Source organism: Eurypyga helias, unplaced genomic scaffold, assembly GCF_000690775.1.
Source record: "Eurypyga helias isolate BGI_N326 unplaced genomic scaffold, ASM69077v1 scaffold8393, whole genome shotgun sequence".
Classification (NCBI taxonomy): Eukaryota; Metazoa; Chordata; class Aves; order Eurypygiformes; family Eurypygidae; genus Eurypyga; species Eurypyga helias.
This window is the reverse complement of record NW_010239188.1, coordinates 10,954-29,553: the sequence shown is the minus strand read 5'-3', so window position 1 is coordinate 29,553 and position 18,600 is coordinate 10,954. Positions and strand designations below refer to the sequence as shown.

The 18,600-nt window shown below is 51.4% G+C and overlaps 1 protein-coding gene across 1 annotated transcript in view; it reads right to left on the bottom strand.

Annotated features, from left to right (window-relative positions):
* Positions 1–10,279: 10,279 nt before the first annotated feature.
* The window catches only part of LOC104506923 (astrotactin-2-like), a gene marked incomplete at its 5' end in the record, with an annotated part of 10,124 nt that continues 1,803 nt past the window's right edge, over positions 10,280–18,600 (bottom strand). Inside the window, 2 exons of the mRNA XM_010148052.1 lie at positions 10,280–10,517; positions 18,528–18,600. The exon at positions 18,528–18,600 is cut by the window's right edge and continues 141 nt beyond it. Coding sequence (XP_010146354.1) covers positions 10,280–10,517; positions 18,528–18,600 — 311 coding nt within the window. The remainder of the gene's footprint in view (positions 10,518–18,527) is intronic.

Here is an 18,600-nt window from a genome sequence, read left to right as displayed (position 1 = left end):
AAAAAAAAAAAGAAACAAGCAAAATACAGTTCAACCCTTAATTCTGTACCTCACGCCTGTACGTTTGCTGCTCCGATTTTGGGTTTTATTTTGCGTTCGTTTGTTTTTAACGGATCTAATTTAAGTCTCCAAGCAATATATAAAGATGTAAATAGTAAAGCTTATTTATTAAGATTGTCATCTTTTTTAATTTATATTTACACAATTGTTCATCTAATTTATTTTTTTTCAATACAGTTTTTAACAGTTGTCCTTTTTTTGGTTCATGAGGTTTTTTAAAATCATTTTCACAGAATTTCTTTATACAGGTTTTTCTCTTTCTTTTAATAAACAACAACTTCCTCTGGTCTTTCAAAAACAGGTCATGTTTCACTCAAAAAAAGTTATGTCAGATTCATCAGAAATATTTTGCCATTGTTGATTCCTATACCCTAAAGTTCTATATTATATAAATATATAATACCTTGTATGCTTAAATATTTAACTGTGTGATTTTGTATATATCTTCATACACATGCTCACACACATATGAGGGTTAATGTCCCCAGATGTTGGGAGAACAGAGAATCAGAAACACAAACAATATAAGCTTGTATTAAAGAGTTCTGAACTGGACCGCTTGCTCTTGCCACGTCTCCTTTGCTTTTGGTCGAGCCGGCCCCAAGCATCGCCAGGTTCCCGGGGAGGGGCATGTGAGTGCGGTTGCTGGGTACCACATCTGGCTGCACAGCTGCAGCGGCCACCTCTCCATGTACCTGCTGAGCTCCAGCACTTTGATTTCAGGCAGGGGGGGTTGAAAACTGCAGGATTTTGCCAGAGCTCCGATGGGAGAGGACTGCAGCGGGTGGAGGGAGCAGCACCAGCCGGAGCCATGTGTCAGCCCAAGGGCCCATTTCGCCTCCAGTGGGTTTGGTTCTGCCAAGACAGTTCAGGTCCTGCTGCACTCGGGGCAGATGGGTCCCCAGTGTAGGTTTTGGTGTGAGAGTTGCTTGTGAGTTTGAAGGTTGGATGCTTCTAATTCTAATAAGAATTTTTGTTTTTAAAGCTGTCCATGGTCTCTGCTCACCCTCTCCATCAGATGCGGAACATGATCATCCAGAAAATGAGTCCCAACGGGAATTTGGCTTCACTCAGGGGTATTACCTAAGCGGGAAGGAAAGCTGAAAGCTCTGTGCAGCCTCGGAGCTGAATGTGTTGATGCACGAAGCCATTGCACACAAGAAAACATAGAGTTAACAATAAAGCAGTCTGCAGTGGTCCAGAGAGAGCTGGGCTTGCAGTCCTCTCCGGCCAGACCAAGGACTTGTATGCACAGAGAGCTGGGGCAGGTCTGGTGATGGTGAAGCCCACCACCCAGTGTACCCACACACACACACACGCTGTGTTGCAGCCTGTCCTGGTCCAGCTCCATGCTGAGCTGACCCTGGGGCACCTGCAATGAAGGTGCATGTCTTTCTCCTCCAGAATGAGGCTCTGCAACCCTTGAACTTCGTTTTGGTCTGCACAGGTCTGAAAGGAAAGGGGTGGACTCAAACCACAGGGCTGTTGGTTCTTACTAATGTGTTAAATAACCCGAATGGGATTATAGATTCATAGAATCACAGAATGGTTTGGGTTGGAAGGGACCTTAAAGATCATCTAGTTCCAACCCCCCTGCCATGGGCAGGGACACCTTCCACTAGACCAGGTTGCTCAAAGCCACATCCAGCCTGGCCTTGAAGACAGCCAGGGATGGGGCATCCACAGCTTCTCTGGGCAACCTGACCCAGTGCCTCCCCACCCTCTCTGTGAAGAATTTCTTCCTGATATCTAATCTAAACCTCCCCACTTGCAATTTGTACCCGTTACCCCTTGTCCTGTCACTACAGGCCCTTGTAAAAAGTCCTCTCCCAGTGCCCTTGTAGGCCCCCTTCAGGCACTGGAAGGCTGCAATGAGGTCTCCTCGGAGCCTCCTCTTCTCCAGGCTCAACAAGCCCAATTCTTGCAGCCTTTCATCATAGCAGAGGGGCTCCAGCCCTCTGAGCATCTTCGTGGCCTCCTCTGGACTCGCTCCAAGTGGTCAATATCCTTCTGCTGTTGAGGGCTCCACAGCTGGACGCAGCACTCCAGGTGGGGTCTCAGCAGAGCAGAGTACAGGGGCAGAATCCCCTCCCTCGACCTGCTGGCCACACTGCTCTGGATACAGCCCAGGATACGGTCGGCCTTCTGGGCTGCCAGCGCACACGGCCGGCTCATGTTCAGGTTTTCGTCCACCAGACAAAATGACACTTTTGGTCCTTGATTACCAGAAACGTGGCTTTTTGTTGCCACGGCAGGTGTTTGCAGAGAGGCTGGAGGAGCTGCGGCTCCAGCGAAGCCTGCAGCAGCCCACGGCTCAGCCAAAGGCAGCGTCACTGGGCAATGCAGTTGAAGGTCATTAACGGCAAAGTCCTTTGGCCCTGATCTGACCCACCAACCCTGCAGATTTTCCTCCTTCTAAGGATTTTGCCTCCCCTTGGTCACAGCCACGCTGGTCCTGCCCCGCTTTGCCGACGCTACCCCAGTTGCTGCTCCAGCAGGACCCCCCAGCCAGGGCTTCAGTGCAGGACCCAGCCTGGCACCTGCTCAGCCCCTGCTGTGACAGGCAAGGACCGGAGCATTATGCTCTTGTACCGAGAATCTATATTGATTCAGCTTCCAAATGTGAATTGATTCAGCATCGACATCTCCAAACGTCGAGGATGCACATGCCATCGGGATCGGTCCCATTTAGCTCTGACAGTTATTGACCCCTGATCCTACAGAGAGTCTTTTTTAACTCAGTTAACTCCCAAACTCATTAATGATTTAACTCCCCATGAAAGCCCTGATAAGACACAGAGGCTGGGAGCTTGGGTAGAGGACAATCAGGGGGCAGGAGTGTTAAAAACCAGCTATGCTTTCCCTGTTACACATTTCCCTTTGGGTCTGCTTTAGTGTTGGGCTATAATGCCAGAGAACTCCATTTGCCATCCTGACGTAATTCCAGTACTGGCTGGCACCACCTTGGCCCCCTTTAAACATGTGCCAGTGATACTATAGTGAGTAAATGCCCTGTAGATTGAACAGTAAATTAATTCACACCACAAAAACCATGGGATGTTTGGGGGCAATAGACTGAAGGAAGAGAATAAATTAGGATTTTTTTTACACTGGCATAAGTGAGTCAGTAAAAAGATTATTTAAATTTTAACTGTTAAAATCCACTTCAAGGAGAGAGAGAAAGAGCACACCATGCTTTCCATACCATCTTTGCCTATGGTCAATGCATTATTAATAGCGTACAAGTGCGTCACAGGCAGCCCTATCAGTAGAACATACTGTAGATAAAAAGGCCCATAAACAATGTATTAAATAGTTTGTGTCTATAGCAATACACAAATCAATGGGCTACGTGCTGAACTATCTATTAAGCATTAATAAGGACTTTAAGGCAGGAGCATCCCACAAAGCCGGCGCCCAGCGGGCAGCTCGCTCCTGCTGGGCTGGGCTGTGCCGGCCGAGCAATGCTCAGCTCTGTTCCTCTCGCACGTGCACAACCGCACCAGCCTGATCAATTGACACGCACAGTCAAAACAACAGTTTCTATGTCCAGTTTACGTGTCTGTCTGGAAATCAATCACTGAAGAGAGGGAGGGGAAAAAAATCAATACATGCATTGAGCAAGGTCTGAAGCCACTCTCCTGCGAGATGATAACAGGGCTCATGGGCACCAGGAGATGTTAAATCTGGCGGAGACCGAGCAAGGAAGGCAGCTTTAATAGCTCAGCGGTAATGACAGTCACCTTGCTGTGTGGTGACCAGCCCAAGGAGTCCCGTGACACACCCAAAGTCACCCAGCCTGGCTAACGTGCTGCGCTGACCGCGAGGCGCTTGTGCCACCAGATGCAGTTCCTGTTGGCTGCATTAAATCAGAAGGAGCTGACTGCATTAATTATATATGAAAGGCAGGGAAATTGCTCTGAATTCATACGGCAAAGTCCTCTCCCTGCTGAAAGCCACAACTTCTCCAAGTATGGCATTGGTAATTGTGGTAATGGGGAAATGAAGCTGTTTTAGCAACTTTGAGTAATTCGGACAAAAAGACACAGAGGCTTAAAAAAAGCTTCCTTAGAAAGACTGGAATATACAGGAAGCTACTCACAAGTATAAAAGAAAACTTTCCATGTAAGCAAGGGCATCTGCAGATGGAATGAACGTTCAGCTGTGCACCCTGGCTGATGGGTGCCCATGCGCTCGCTTAATTAACACCCACCCAAACCCAGCCAACACTGTGGAGTCCAGCACTATTTTTCTTGGACTTGGTCATCCCACTTCCTCAGTTTTTAAGGCATGCACCTGGGAGGTGAATTAAAATGAGTAGTTCCCAGGCTAGGATTCCCCTTTTTGCTGTTCCTTAACTACCACAACACCACGATGGCCCCAAATTTTCCCTCTGCCCTGAACCAGAATAACTGCTGCCTACGTCATTCAAGTCAACAACTGGCTTAAGTCCTCTGATAAAATGCAGCCAAAGGGCCAGGGGCTTAAATATTTTTTAGGTACAAGTGAGGAAATACTGTGTCAAAATAGTTTTAAAGGTCTTGAAAATCTTTTGGCTGACTTATCTTGGGCCTGGGGAGGATCATTAGTGGTTAAAAATAGCTTTCAGAAAATTCATATTTTTTTTGCAGATGGATTAAAAGTTACTCACAACTTTTTGATCACTTTAGTTATGGTGAATGAAGAACTAGTCCAAACAACGACATGGTCACTTCTAGACACCCCCTGCCCTGCTTTTAAAACTTTACCTGCCAATTTACCTGTGTATAACACGCATCTCCACTCATATACTTTTTTTAAGAAGCATGAGTCCCATATCTAAGCTCACTGCTGCTCCCCTTTATCACTGTCCAGCCTACAGGGATGAACAGACTTACACTTCAGGCTCGTTGGTATTTTTGATTGAAATATGGGCATGGTTCTGGCTGAACGTTAAAGCCCAGCTCTGTCTCTGGGTACTCACCTTGTAGCACAGATGTGCTCAAAATAATCAGGTTCTTTTCAAAAGGTCACTCTAATAACAGGGTCTTTCCCAAGCCCTGATGCTGCTGTGTTTCCGTAAGGCTCCACACCACAGCAGCTTGGAGAGATGGGCAGGAGCAGGAAAGGAAAGGGAATCCTTCATATGGCATGCTTTAGTAATACTGCACTGCTCAAACTTTCCACCCAAGCATTTAAAGCCTCTCGACCCCTGCAGCAACCCCATGAAATGCCAAGCTGAAGCACACCATGCTGACTCCAAGCTTTCCTCAAAGGCTTTGCAGGTCCTGGATGCTGCTGAGAGCCCTTTGGGCCCAGCCTTGCCTGCCAGGCCCGGCCCAGCACTTGCAGGACCAGAGCTGCCTGAGAAATGTCTATGAGACTATGAGCCATGGTCTCTCCTGTCTTAATGTCACGGCCACCAACGTTGTGGGAGGCAGACAGGCCAAGTATGCTTAGAAAAAAACCAGAAACCTTTTCCTTTGCATCTTGCAGTGCACAAATTGATTCACATCAGTGATGCTCAGGTTCTGGAGAGCTAATCCTGCCTCTGGCTCAGCAGGGTACAACACGCAGTTTGCATCCTCCCAGCGCGACAAGGTGTGAGTTGGCAGGCCACCGAGGCATCTGTCACATCACAGGGCATTGTCACAGCTGAGCATTACTGTTACTGCAAGTCTCGTCCTCCCCATGATGAGAGGACCTGGGCTGCCCACGTCGAACAGCCTCTGGCACTCCCTTGACTACTCCCCCAGCTTCAGCAGGGCCTGCCTCATCCAACCACCCAGAAATTAAAGAAAAAAATGAGGAAAAGCAGAAACCAAACAAATAAACGAAGGAGCAAACGCAGCACTTGACTCCGGAGGCCTTTGCCGTGGGAAGAAGCTGTCCCAAAGTGATGTGTCACCAGCGGCACAGCAACCCGCACAATCAGCCCCTCTGTGCGCCCAGCCAGCTGCAGCCCGGACTGGGACTGGGGTGACGAGGAACAATGGCCGTGGGGACAATGGGGATTGTTCACGGCCGCTCTGCTCCTCGGGAGGGGACAGCCCCACACAGCCCTGGGAGGGGACCTGTGGCTGTCACCAGCCCTGAGCTGCCAAACAAGGAGGAGATCTGGGGTGCCCTTCAGAAGGGTGTGTGCCTGCTGGGACGCTCAAGGGATGCTGAATGTGGCAGCAAGTACGTCTGTTAAGAGCAGGAGTGTGAACACACGTGTGTGAAGTGTGAGCGGCCTCTGCAGAGAAACCACCTCCTGGTGCTGACCTGGAATTTATGGGGTGCTGGGGGTGTGCACAGGTGGGGGGCAGGGCCAGGCTGTGCAGGGAGCAGTGGACACCATGAATGCACCCACGACCGCTGAAACCCATGCGGTTAGCAATATGTGCACCCGCTGCAAAGGCACACAGAGACCTGAACTCATCCTAAAACTGGTGACACCATCCAGGAGCCACTGATGCCAGGTTACCCTTCCCTGCTTCATGCCATCAGGCAAGTAATTTCAGCTTTGCAAATGGACGTGGGTAGTTTGTCATTAAACCTGGATGATGGCATCTTTTTGCCCCTCTCTCCACTCATCATGTTGCATCCATCCCTTGTTGCTCTTCCCACCCAGGATAGTGTTGGCTCCTGGTCTGCCAAAGCCCAGCCGGTGGCACAGCAAGGCTGGGGTACAGGTTGGCAAGAGGAGCCAACTCCTGGGGCAGCAGCACCTTGTCTGTGGATCAAGGATCCCTTTTCCCTAAGGGAGCCAGAGGAATGGAGGGATGTGTGAGTGCACACACACACTACGGGGCTGGGGTCCATCTGCCAGCATTGCTGGGCTGTGACTACAACTGTTTGTCTTGAAAGCTGGAGGGTTACATTCTCCAAAGTTTGCTGGGAGAAAATACAAACTCTTCCTTTCAGCTGCGTGCTGAAGGATGTGTAACCTCGATGAATTCCTCAGTTTTGCTTGGCTTGGGTACGCTGTGCCGGGTAGCATCACCAGCCAGAGGCTCTTCTGGCTTTGATCTGGGAGCTAGGTGTGCTGCTCGACAGGTTAATAGCCGTCAAACTCCACAGCCTTCCTGCCCGCGAGTCTAGACTCTTCCACCTGCTGTGTACATAGTAACACAGGCTCACACACAACTCGCTCTCTGTACGTACCCGTACGCACAGCCAGCCTCACCAAGGATGCAAAGCGAAGCGCTCCAGCAGCCGTCCAAGGTAAGCAGCAAGAAGTAAGCCCTTGGCCTCCACAGCGGACCGAGCTGCAGCGCAGAGCCAGGGGACAGCCAGCCTGGCCCTGCGCTGCTCGTAGTCTGTCCCCAGCAGAAGTTAGAGCTACTGGAGTCGAAGGTTTCCTTCCCATCAGTGTCTGCAGCAAAACAACCCTGCGCTGTGGGCTTTGTTCCTGCCCCCAAGCTCTGCCAGAGGAGGCTGCTGGGATGGGTATCCCTGGTGCAAAAAATACCACTGTGGGGAAACTGCATGTATCAGAGTGGAGAAGAACGTGCTGACAGGCATCCAGCCAGCAGCCCCGTATTTTGACTGGCATCTCCTACTCCTAATGCCTAGCACCACGCTCCTGATGGTCAGGAATCCCATGAGCAGCATTAGCTCCATCACACCTACGATTGCCTCCAGGCCGGTCAGCAGCGTTAGACAACACCAGCAATTTGTCCGTCAGGTCGGTCAGCACCGGCTCTCGCCTGCAGCGAAACCGCAGAGCTGCTCCCCATCGCAGCACTCGCTGCGCGGAGCTTTCAAGAGAAATGAATCATCTCCGAGCGAAAGCAAACAAAAACACCATGTTTGAAAAACACAGGGAAAGGCTTGGCTGTGGGCCAGGGCCTTGAGAAAACAAGAGGGCTTCAAAGTCCCTGGAGGTGCACCCAGCGTGAGCAGCAGCACGCCGTCGGGCTGGGACCAGCCTGGATCTGTGCGGTAGCTGATGGCCCTGGCAGTCCCAGCGTGTGCCGTACCCCACGGAGCATCCAGGGGACCCGTCCTGTGTGGAGATGGAGCCAGCACCCACTCTGTGCCTGCCAGAAGGAAGGATTGGTCCCGGTCACTCTGCATCAGTGGCTCCCAAGAGAGGTTTGGGGGTTCCTCCCCCCGCAGTGCATACACCCTGGGATGGCAGCACATGAAACAAGGGCTCGGTGTAACGCCATGGTGCCACCAACACCAGACTGGGCACTGGGACCCTGCCCATCGCACTTCAAGGGTTTTGCTGTGTTTTGTTTTACACAACAGCAAAGCTGAACAGATATCGACTCACCTCCTTGCACACCAGTGTCTCCTGTTTCGGGAGGGGCAAGGTCTGTGAGCTCCGGTCTCTCTGAGGCTCACAGAGCTGCTTTGGACCTGGCTGGTGCATGGGGTGCTGGATGGGTGCTGAGTGTCACATCGGTGCTTGGCAGCTCTGGCCAAGCAAATGCAAAGTCAACATTCATCTGCAGCATGATAAGGTTATCTCCTTCATCCCCACAACATTCATGGCCACCAGTCACCTCCAAAGGGCAAAGGGATGGTGAGAGCAGTGCTGGGGGCTGAGAAAGGTTTTAACACACATGGCACTGAGTTCCCTCCATGGCCCTCGTGCTCGGTGCTGCACAAGCCTCAGTGACACACTGGCCATAGCCCAGATCCGTCAGTGTCACTATCCCCTCCCTCTCAGTCAGAAAAAGGGATTTAGCATGAAGACCTCAGGCAACCTACAAGGCTTTGGCACTTCCACAGGCTGCTCCATCAAGGCAAAGTTTTCTGTGAACTCCAGTGGGACTTTGAGCAGGCACTGGAGGCCTTCCCAACGTGCAACATCAACATGGCCCAAGACAAATAAAGAGACATAACCAAAGAGAGCAGGGGGGCAGAGAGCAGTTTGGGAGAAATGATCAGAGGTATTTGAGTGGGTGCAAATCAGGCAAATAGGTTTCGCTCAAGAAGAAAAAGGTCTCTGGCTGAACTTTCTCCACATCAAATCCTACACCTTTGTTTGGTTTCAAAACATTTTCATTTTGAAACTCACCTCATGCTTGTTTGCTTTTACATTGAAGGGTTAAACAACCTGAAAAACTAAACAAAACTATTTGCTTTGGGCTGACTAAACTGATTCATTCAACCCACACTGTCCCCTTTTCCCCCTCCAGGTTCGTTGTTTTGCTTTAAAAAGAAAAAGCAATAACTTTGAGCTGATCTGATTTTTGTTCCCCACCACCACCCCCCCTCACCCTCCTGCACTTTTTGGTTTGGCTACCAGGCTGAGAAATCCATTACCCACAGGGAACCCGGGCCAGCCTAACCCACATCTGACAGTAAAAGAAACCAGATTCTCCATGTCTTTCTAGCCCCTGGCTTCCTTCTTGGGCTTTCCCACACGCCTCCAGCTCCCAGTGGGGCCGGTGGCCGAGCGGGGTGTTGGGCAGAGAGAGGACCCTACACAAAGAGGCTGCACTTTCCCCTCCTCTCACCCAGTGCTGATTCCCAGATCCTGCCCCCCATCTCAGCAGCCCTTGGCAATGCCCTCTCCAGGCCTGAAACCCTACGAACACCCACGTGTGTCAGGAAGGAACACCAAGGAGGCAGTGAAAATGGACTTAATATGAACCTTTAATGCACAGAACAAGCTGCTGGGAGCCTTGCGAATGAAGGCCGCACACAGAGCCGCTCCGTCGACTCCGAGTGATACAAAAGCCCAGCTTGCCTGCAGTGTCCCGGCACCCACCTGGCATCCCCCTCCGGGACCTTCGCCAGCCGCCCGCGCCATCCCCTCCTGGTGTCCTTGGCCACCACGGCACCGGGGCCCCTTGCACCACGGCTCCTGCCCAGTGGCAGGGCAGGCAGGGCAGGCAGGGCAGGCAGGGAGGGGGTCACCCTGTGCCCAGCAGCTCCCCTCTGCCTGACCCTGACTCGAGTGGGTATCTCCTCCTCCCAGGGTTTTGGAGTGTGTAGTCCAGGAAATTCAGTAAGAAAAGATTAAAAAGGAGAGGCTTTTATGCTGAGTCAAATTAGGTAATTCTTTGTTTTTCCTCTTGAAAAATTAAAAAAAAAAAAAAAAAGAAATTAAAGTCCAACTTGCTGATTTCTTGTTTCTCTGCCGTCTGCGTGAGAAAGTCCTGTTTGGCCTCGCTGTCCCCTTCCACCCCCTCTGAACATCACCCGACCCCGAACCCCATCAGCCACTCAGCACATCACGAGTCCTCGACTCCTCGGAGTCCCTTTGCCTCCCACAGCTCCAGGCCCGCACCTGCCCTCACCGCCCCTTGGACTCCCCGTAGGTGTTGCGCAGCATGGAGACCATCTTCTCCTCGCACGTTACTTTGGTGTCCTTTAGGATGCTGTACCAGACCATGCCAGGCGGCCGGACTTCTTCGCTGCGGCAGAACAAGTAGGGCATGGTCTCGGTGCGGCTCTGGATGTAGGCACTGCGTAGCAGGGTGGAGCAGTGACCGCTGACCTTCTCCAGCCTCCTGAGGATCAGGTGTGCCTTCCTGGAGGGGACAAGCAGAAACAGGGACAGAGCAGGGTGGGCAATGCAAAGAGAACAGGAGCCAGGTCTCCTGGGGTCTGCTACCGGCTCTGTCTTGTGACAAGAATGGATGAGACCCATTGCCTAAAACATTGTCTTTCCGGTTCCTAGTGGAGAGAAGCTTATAGAATCATAGAATCTTAGAATCACAGAATGGTTTGGGTTGGAAGGGACCTTAAAGCCCATCTGGTTCCAACCCCCCTGCCATGGGCAGGGACACCTTCCACTAGACCAGGTTGCTCCAAGCCTCATCCAGCCTGGCCTTGAAGACATCCAGGGATGGGGCATCCACAACATCTCTGGGCAACCTGTTCCAGTGCCTCCCCACCCTCTCTGTGAAGAATTTCTTCCTGACATCTAATCTAAACCTCCCTGATTTCAATTTGTACCCATTACCCCTTGTCCTGTCACTACAGGCTCTTGTAAAAAGTCCTCTCCCAGCACCCTTGTAGGCCCCCCTCAGATACTGGAAAGCTGCAATGAGGTCTCCTCGGAGCCTCCTCTTCTCCAGGCTGAACAAGCCCAATTCTTGCAGCCTTTCATCATAGCAGAGGTGCTCCAGCCCTCTGATCATCTCCGTGGCCTCCTCTGGACTCGCTCCAAGGGGTCAATATCCTTCTGATGTTGAGGGCTCCACAGCTGGACGCAGCACTCCAGGTGGGGTCTCACCAGAGCAGAGTACAGGGGCAGAATCCCCTCCCTCGACCTGCTGGCCACACTGCTCTGGATACAGCCCAGGATACGGTTGGCTTTCTGGGCTGCCAGCGCACACGGCCGGCTCATGTTCAAGCTCTGTTTTGCCCAAAAGTTCTGGGTATATCTACTACATCACAGCACCAGGTCAACAGGGCTGGAGGGACCTCAGGTCTGCCCCACTCTCTAGTGCAACTTGGGTGCCCCAGGGACACTGTCTGCCCACGCTAGATGGTCACCACCACGTGCTCCTGGCAGGCTCCAGTGCATGTGCCGGCCTCCACCCACCCTGGTCAGACCCCCAGCACCTTGCTGTTCCCGACTGATGAACCCAGCCCTCTCTTTCCTGTTTTCCCAAGTCTTCAGGAGGCAAACGGCCCAAAAAGACTGACACTAGAAGAGCGAGGAAAAAAAAAAAAGCACAACACATTAAGACAAAACAAAATAAACCCGTAAGAAACCAAGAATCCCCTCCTGGGAGTCTGCAAAGTGCTAAATCAAACAAAGGGAGGGGAAGAGGGTTTACTTCAGTGGTCTGAAAGTCTCAAGATCACAGATTATTTCCTCTCCCTTTGGTGCCACAGGACAGCTCTGGATTCAGAGCAATTTTGCAGTTTTTTTGGAATGCACATTCCTGATAATGATATGCCGGGGCAGTGCTGTCAGTCAGCGAGGCATAAACAAGGGGATTATTTGATTATGAAAGCTGAGTGGTGTTGCAGCTCGGGCTGTGAGTGCCCAGCCGAAGGGAGTGCGGGAGCCTGATGCAGTCACACGCCTGCAGGCACCCGGGGAAGGGACACCCAGGAAGGGCTGGGCAGTGCCAGAGCAGAGAGCAGGGGCAGCGGCAGGAGGCAAGAGGGCATCCCGGCATCCCCAGCCAGCTACAGACATCTCCTTCTGGAGCGGGAAGACTGGATGAAAGGCTGCAGGATACCACTGCTTCTCCAGGGCTGCATGTGGAAAACTTCCCTGCTCTTCCCAGGGATGATGGGCTGAGGGTCGGCTTTCCAGGGGAAGGGAAGAGCAAAGGGAGTTGGTCCTTCCTGCACAGCACTACACGGCATCCACGTATCGATTTAATCTATAAAGACAAACCTGACTAGGCAATTTGGGCCTCGTTGGCCACGTACTCCCATCTGTTAACATCGATGTCGTGGGCTGAGCTGTGCCCAGCTCTGACACAACACCTCTGCTCATGCTACGCTCCGTAGCAGCCACCTGACCTACAGCATCTGGTGCTCCCACTGCACGTCAAGCCCTGACACGCTGCCAAGAGCAGGTCCCTCGCTGCTGGATGCCTGCTGCTAAGAAGTTATGAAGATCTACGATGGCATTAGAGGCTTCCAGTAAAGACCGATTGATTAAAGCTCAGCACAGCAGCAAGCCAAAGCCTGTAGTGACTGTCACTACCGTTAAACTTCAGCAGATCATAGTCACTGGTGCTGGAAGGGACCAAAAAACATCATCTGGGCCATTTCCTTGCTGGGATCAACCTGCCTTGATGAATATCTGTCTAACCTGTTCCTAGAGCCAAGAACTGGTGATCCTTCCAGTGCTCACCCATCCTAATGCTGAGAAATCATTTCTTAACATTGTGCTGATTCTCCTTTATTTTTTTTTCAGGGAAGGCTGAGTAAGCACAAGGCCCACGATCAGCTCATAGGATGGACTTGTATGTGAGCTGACAGTGCTCGGGAGGAAAGCATTTAGCCAGAATACCCTCCTCCTCAAAAAGTATAGCTATCATGTCCCTAAGGCCATAGCTTCATGGTCACCCTTATTTATTGTGCACCATTTCTACTGCCAAAAGGGCATATCGGCCCTTCTCCAGCCCATTTGCTTGTGCCTGTGCAGGTGTCTGAGGACATGACTGCTGTGCCGACATGGGGAAGCTGTGCATCCAAAGGCCAACCAAGCAACCCATGTATTTTCCCCCAAACTGGTTTCCACTCCAGCTCTCCACATGGCCTTTCCTAGCCATAGCAAGAGGAGAGCGACAACGTGTGGCCATGACCAGCCCTTGAGGCAAACCCCATTGGTGGGTAACCACGACGTGCCCCTAACAACACAAGCAGTGGATTCTCTGGCATGTGCCCACGCATCTGCTGGCCAAGCTCTTCTCCCTTCTCACCACTTCACCTCTCTCCTACCCTCCTTAGCTTTATTCACCCATTTCTCACTTCTCTCCCACACAGCCTGCCTTTGCCTCCATTTCACTTGGCCTTCTCTACCTTCCCATTTTTGTTACTTGCTCCACCATATTTCCATGGTCTTCTGGATTTCTTCAAAAATCACCATGTTGTCCTTGCCTCCTGATTTGTACCTAGGTCTCTTATCCAGGCAAACATTCCTACATGTGAGGAGCAGCTCAAGGTTGGCAAGAAGTCCAGAGGTCAAACCATCCAACCTGCTGCTGTGTCATACGCTGGAGGCCGTGCTGCTCGTGGAGCTGGTCTCCATTCACCTGCCGCCTCTGTGCAGTGCAGTCGGCCCAGGAAAGAACCAACATTTCAGGGTGGGATGCAGCACGCAGTAGGTTGTTCCTACGAGGATGCTGAGAACACACAGCACCGTGGTCAAGGAGAAGACAGGGTGATCAGAGGGAGGGAGGGAGTCAGGCCCCTCACTTTCGGTGTCCAGTGCCAAAGCACCAGTTTTGATTGGTTTCACCGCTTTGAGTCATTTATTTTAGTGGGTTAATGAAGTCATGTGCAAATGTTAGATTTAGCTTTCGGCTGTCAGCTGTTCCCTCTTAAAAAAATAAGAAAGAGAGACAGAGCAGGCAAGGGGAGGGGTGAGAAAGCGAGAGAGGTTTTCTGGTGAAGGCTGGGTAATAAATTAGAGGAGTAGTTCTTGGGCTGCCAATTTAACACCATAAATCAAGCCCTGGGTATTACCCAAGTGCTCCCTGTGGAGGGCTGTCGGGTCAGAACGACCACCTTTTCAAACACTGGAAATGAAATCTTCCTAAATGCTGACCAACCTCATCCCTGCCAGAAGGAGTAACTTATTGCCTTATTAAAGGGCAGGAATTGGGAGAGGACGGCAGGGGAGCGAGCCGGAAGGAGTCGTTCTCATGGCTGCCTGTAGCCAGACCCCGAACTCTTGGTCCCCAAAGGGATGAAGCAGCCCCCTCCCACTCACCCCACAACCTGGTCAGGGGATGCCACCACATTGGCATGAGCCAGTGGTACCCTCCCACCTGCCACGTGCCCACTGCAGGGGTCGTTGTTTTTAGTCGGTGCCAGTCAGGGACTGATTTTGGCCTCCACTTACGTGACGGATTTAGGAGGTCACAGCCACAGTCATAAATGATGAAGAGGGGGATTTAAAAATAGTGGCGGCTCCACATGGCTGCTTCCCTCTGCAGTACCTCATGGCAGGGTGAGGGAAAGGAAAGGGGAGAGGAATGGTTGTCTGCTGCCGGGGCACTTCCAAAGGCTCAGGCATGAACCAGTGACCCCACTGCTAAGGAGTGTGGTGCAGTGATTGCACAGGGTCAGGGCACTGGGGCACTTGGTTTCCAACCCCAGCTCTGCAAGGACGTGCCCAAGAGCAGGAGACACGTTACTGCCTGCTCTGCCCAGCCCCGTGGGTGCTCCTTCAGGGACATTTGTCCCCCAGCTGCAGAGGGGACAGCCATCGCTCACCCTGATGGCTGCTGTGGGATGAAAATATAGCCACAGCCAGCAAAGCCCTGCCCATCTTCTGAGAAGGAAGGTACTAAAAGAGGATGAACCAGCATGAAGAAGCAAAGAATATCTGATACCTGGGCTGGAGAGAAGGATGAGGATCCCGGGGCTGTTGTGGGGAGAGGGTGGCTGCTGGCTGCTGTCTTACCATACGGGATGATTTTGTCATAAATTCAGCTTTTTCCACTCTACTGAGAACTGACCTGGGTCTGGCAGACCCTTGCATGGGAGGACAATGAGTCCGGGACTCGATGGCCTCTTATCACAGCCTCCCATCAGTACATTGCATTCCCCCTCAGTACCAGAAGGCAGCTGCTCTGGACGTGCACTTCATCTCCTGTGGCTCTCCCAGCTGCCTGCCTGGGCGACTTGCAGAGGACAGGCTGCAAGCCCTGGGCTGATGCCACGTCCTGACCCCTGGTAGCCACAAGTTAGGGACATGAAAGGAAGATTTTAACTTCATTATTGGTCCCGCCTGCTCCTGAAGACAGTCCCTGTTTGCAGTGGTCATAAGAACTGTCCTGAAAACACAGTGAAAGAAAATAATAGAGAAAACTGCCCGTGGCTGTGTCAGGAAGCATGCTGGCTGCACAGACTCAAAGGTCTGAATGCACAGTAGCATTAAACCTTCACTGCTTTAGACAGATTCTTCTGTTTTGTTGGAACAAATTAACTCTGTGTGATTCGCTTGGTGCCTGCAAGAGGAACGGGGGGAGCAAGAAAGGGGTGGTTGTTGCTAAAGGAGACTAGCAGGATGAGGCAAGCCAGGTGCCAACATGCTGCAGACCACAGAAAGTCCTGGTTTAGGGCCACCTATGAGCTAAGATTTTAATGTCTCCTTAATGTAAACGGTCTGGTTGGGACATCTGGCTGTCAGTGTGTCTTCTCACAAGCAGCTGTTTGCAGTAACCTGTGGCTTTCATGGAAACTGGGCTCACGAGGACTCCAGTGTGATGTATTTATTACACGGAGGCAATCAACTTCCCTCTTGTCGCTCAGTTTTATGAGCGAACATTTACTGTGAAGCTGAGGCTCATCTGATAAACATTTCAAGGTACGAAAATGAATTTCCCCCTGGGAAGGAGAACAGTCCGTCAATTAAAATCGTGTTAGGAGATGGCCTCTCTTGGCAAATCCTCACTCGCTTCCCGCTACGTCAGTGCCTGCGTTTTGGTCCAAGGTCCCTGCGAAACAAGGCTGGACGGCAGAGCTTCGCTCTTTTCAAGAGCCTGGCGCCGGCTGTCATGGCATTTATAGATGCTTCCCCTTGGCTGCAAGACACATATTTCTCAAGTACAGAACAGGGGCATACGAGTGCTGCTTGGAGCTCATCCGGCTCCGTGAGGAAGGCAGGCAGCAGTGGAATCGACCACTGACTCCAGATGTAGCTGGTATACAACCAGGCAATATGGGCAATTTAAATGTCACCTTGCAAATCTCACGTCTTGGTGCAGGTATCAGGTTAGACAGCATCCTTCAATAAATGTGTTAGATCTCAAGTAACGGAGGAAATAAGGATGTGTAAGAAGAGGCTGATGGTTCCCAGGGATTTAGAGAGAGAGGATCAGCTGAAAAGGACAAACAAGTCTGCAGTGTCATCAGAGGAGGAGGAAGGCAGTGGGAGGGGTGGGAATGGCTCTGTGCCAGGGGCTAATAACGTACCACAGAAACTATGACCAAGGTCGTCTCTGGTGGAGAGCAGGTCCCAGGCCAGCTTGGATTTATGTCCAGGAGGGGTGTGACTGTTGTGAGGAGCTGCCATCCTGGTATTATGGACAGATCCTCAGCTGTGTCCCACAAGCAGTTAAGAGCAGAGGGGAGAGAAGGAAAATCTTTTCAAGCTATCCATGGACTGCAGTCCTCCATCTTCCTCTGCTCCAGCTTCTCAGAGAACAACATGTTGGATGAGGATGCTGCATGAACCATGTGTCTAAAGCTTCAAAGCAGGTTGAGGCTCTCTGAATACTGTAAGAGATCTCAAGATGCCCAGAGTCATATGGCAACTTCTGAGCATTTCTTGCTGTGTTTCAAGGGGCTGGGTGGCAGCCTTCGCTGGGTGTTCTGGCCTTCGCTGGAACACTGCCAGGACACTGCCAGCCCCTGGATGAAATACAGTTCACATACCCGCAATCACAGAATCTTACCACCCCTTTTGCCGTACGCTGGGGGCTCGCAGAGGCAGTCCCTCTGGAAAGGTTGCTCTTTATACTTCCAGCAACAATCTTCTCCTAGCCCTCCTCAGCGCATGAAATGTGTAATAAAGAGAAAATATTTCTAGCATAAGGCTGTATTTAGGTAACAGATGAGGGGCTGTGCACTTGCTGGCATCCTTGCATGGTGTGAGGGGCCCCACAGGACTAAAATTTAGAAGGACCTTTCTAATACCTATATCAGCAAGCTGAATTGTTCTTTTAGGAGAGAGGAAAGGTAGAAAATGGAATTTTGGAAATATTTACAGTTTGTATGGCAAGCATATACAACTGTGAGAATAAGTATATGCCAAGGCAGATAGATAGAGAAATAAACAGAAGGAAATGTCCATGAAACATACTATTTAGAAGAGCCAAGCTTACTGCATACAGATTGCTCAATTGTTGACCCCTCTGACAAATAATCGATCTACAGACAAAAGTAATAATATGTTTGCCAGCCCCTCAGCTCTGCCCTTCCAGGGGCTCACAACTGTTTTCACATACAAATAACATCCCTGCAGCAGGGTGTTTGCATTGCCACACACATCCCCAACCACTCGAGGAGGTAACAGGTGCCCAAAGCCACACCTGGGGTGAGCAGTCCTCTCCTCGACTGTCCACAGGGAATATCGTCCGGGTGTGGAGGAAGCTAGTCCGAATGCAGGATGGCAGAGGGGATGTGTCCTGGCTGCAGAATCCACCCCACTATGGGAAAGCCTGTTCTGCAGGTCACATCATGTTCCTCGACACCAGTGGGCTCCACCAAAGAATGCCCAGGAGGGATCCTGCTGCTCCTCATTACCTGGCTATTTGATGTGCACAGATGCTACAACATAGGGATGGACTTGCCCTGTCTTCCTCAAATACCTCTGAGGTGTACAGCTGCCTCTGTACTGCAGCTCCTGATGCCTCATGCTTGTTGCTGTACACACCACTCTACACACTTACCTGCTGCATTTTCGCTTCATTCCCTCAGTCACCCTTTCCAGCCACCTACCCCGCGATTAATCTGGGTGTCTCTGAACCCAAGAGGGTTCAGAGGTTCTGAGTCAGTCCTGGTTTACACTGTCCCAGGCCTAATTTACACCCTTTTCCCCCCCACCTCTCCAGCTTTCCAACGCACCCAGCTCATCTGCAGTGTCACCCGGCAGGTACAGGCTGGTTGCTGCATGTTCCACAAACATCCATCCAAAGACCACCCAGCTCCTTAGATGTCCCACCAGCATTCATCCAAAGACCGAGCGGGACTTGGTGCTCCTGGGGGATAGCAGGACAGCTTGGAGAACACCAAAAGGGGACTTCTCCCAGCTGTGAGGGTCACATCCACAGTGGCCAAGCAGAGGGGTGCTCTGGGCAGTGGGGCAGGGGAGGACACAGGGAAGGGACAGGTACCTGGGCCCCAGCTCATCCTCACTGCGCCAGACGAAGTCTCCAAACTTCTCATAGTGGGAATTGTAGTGGTGCT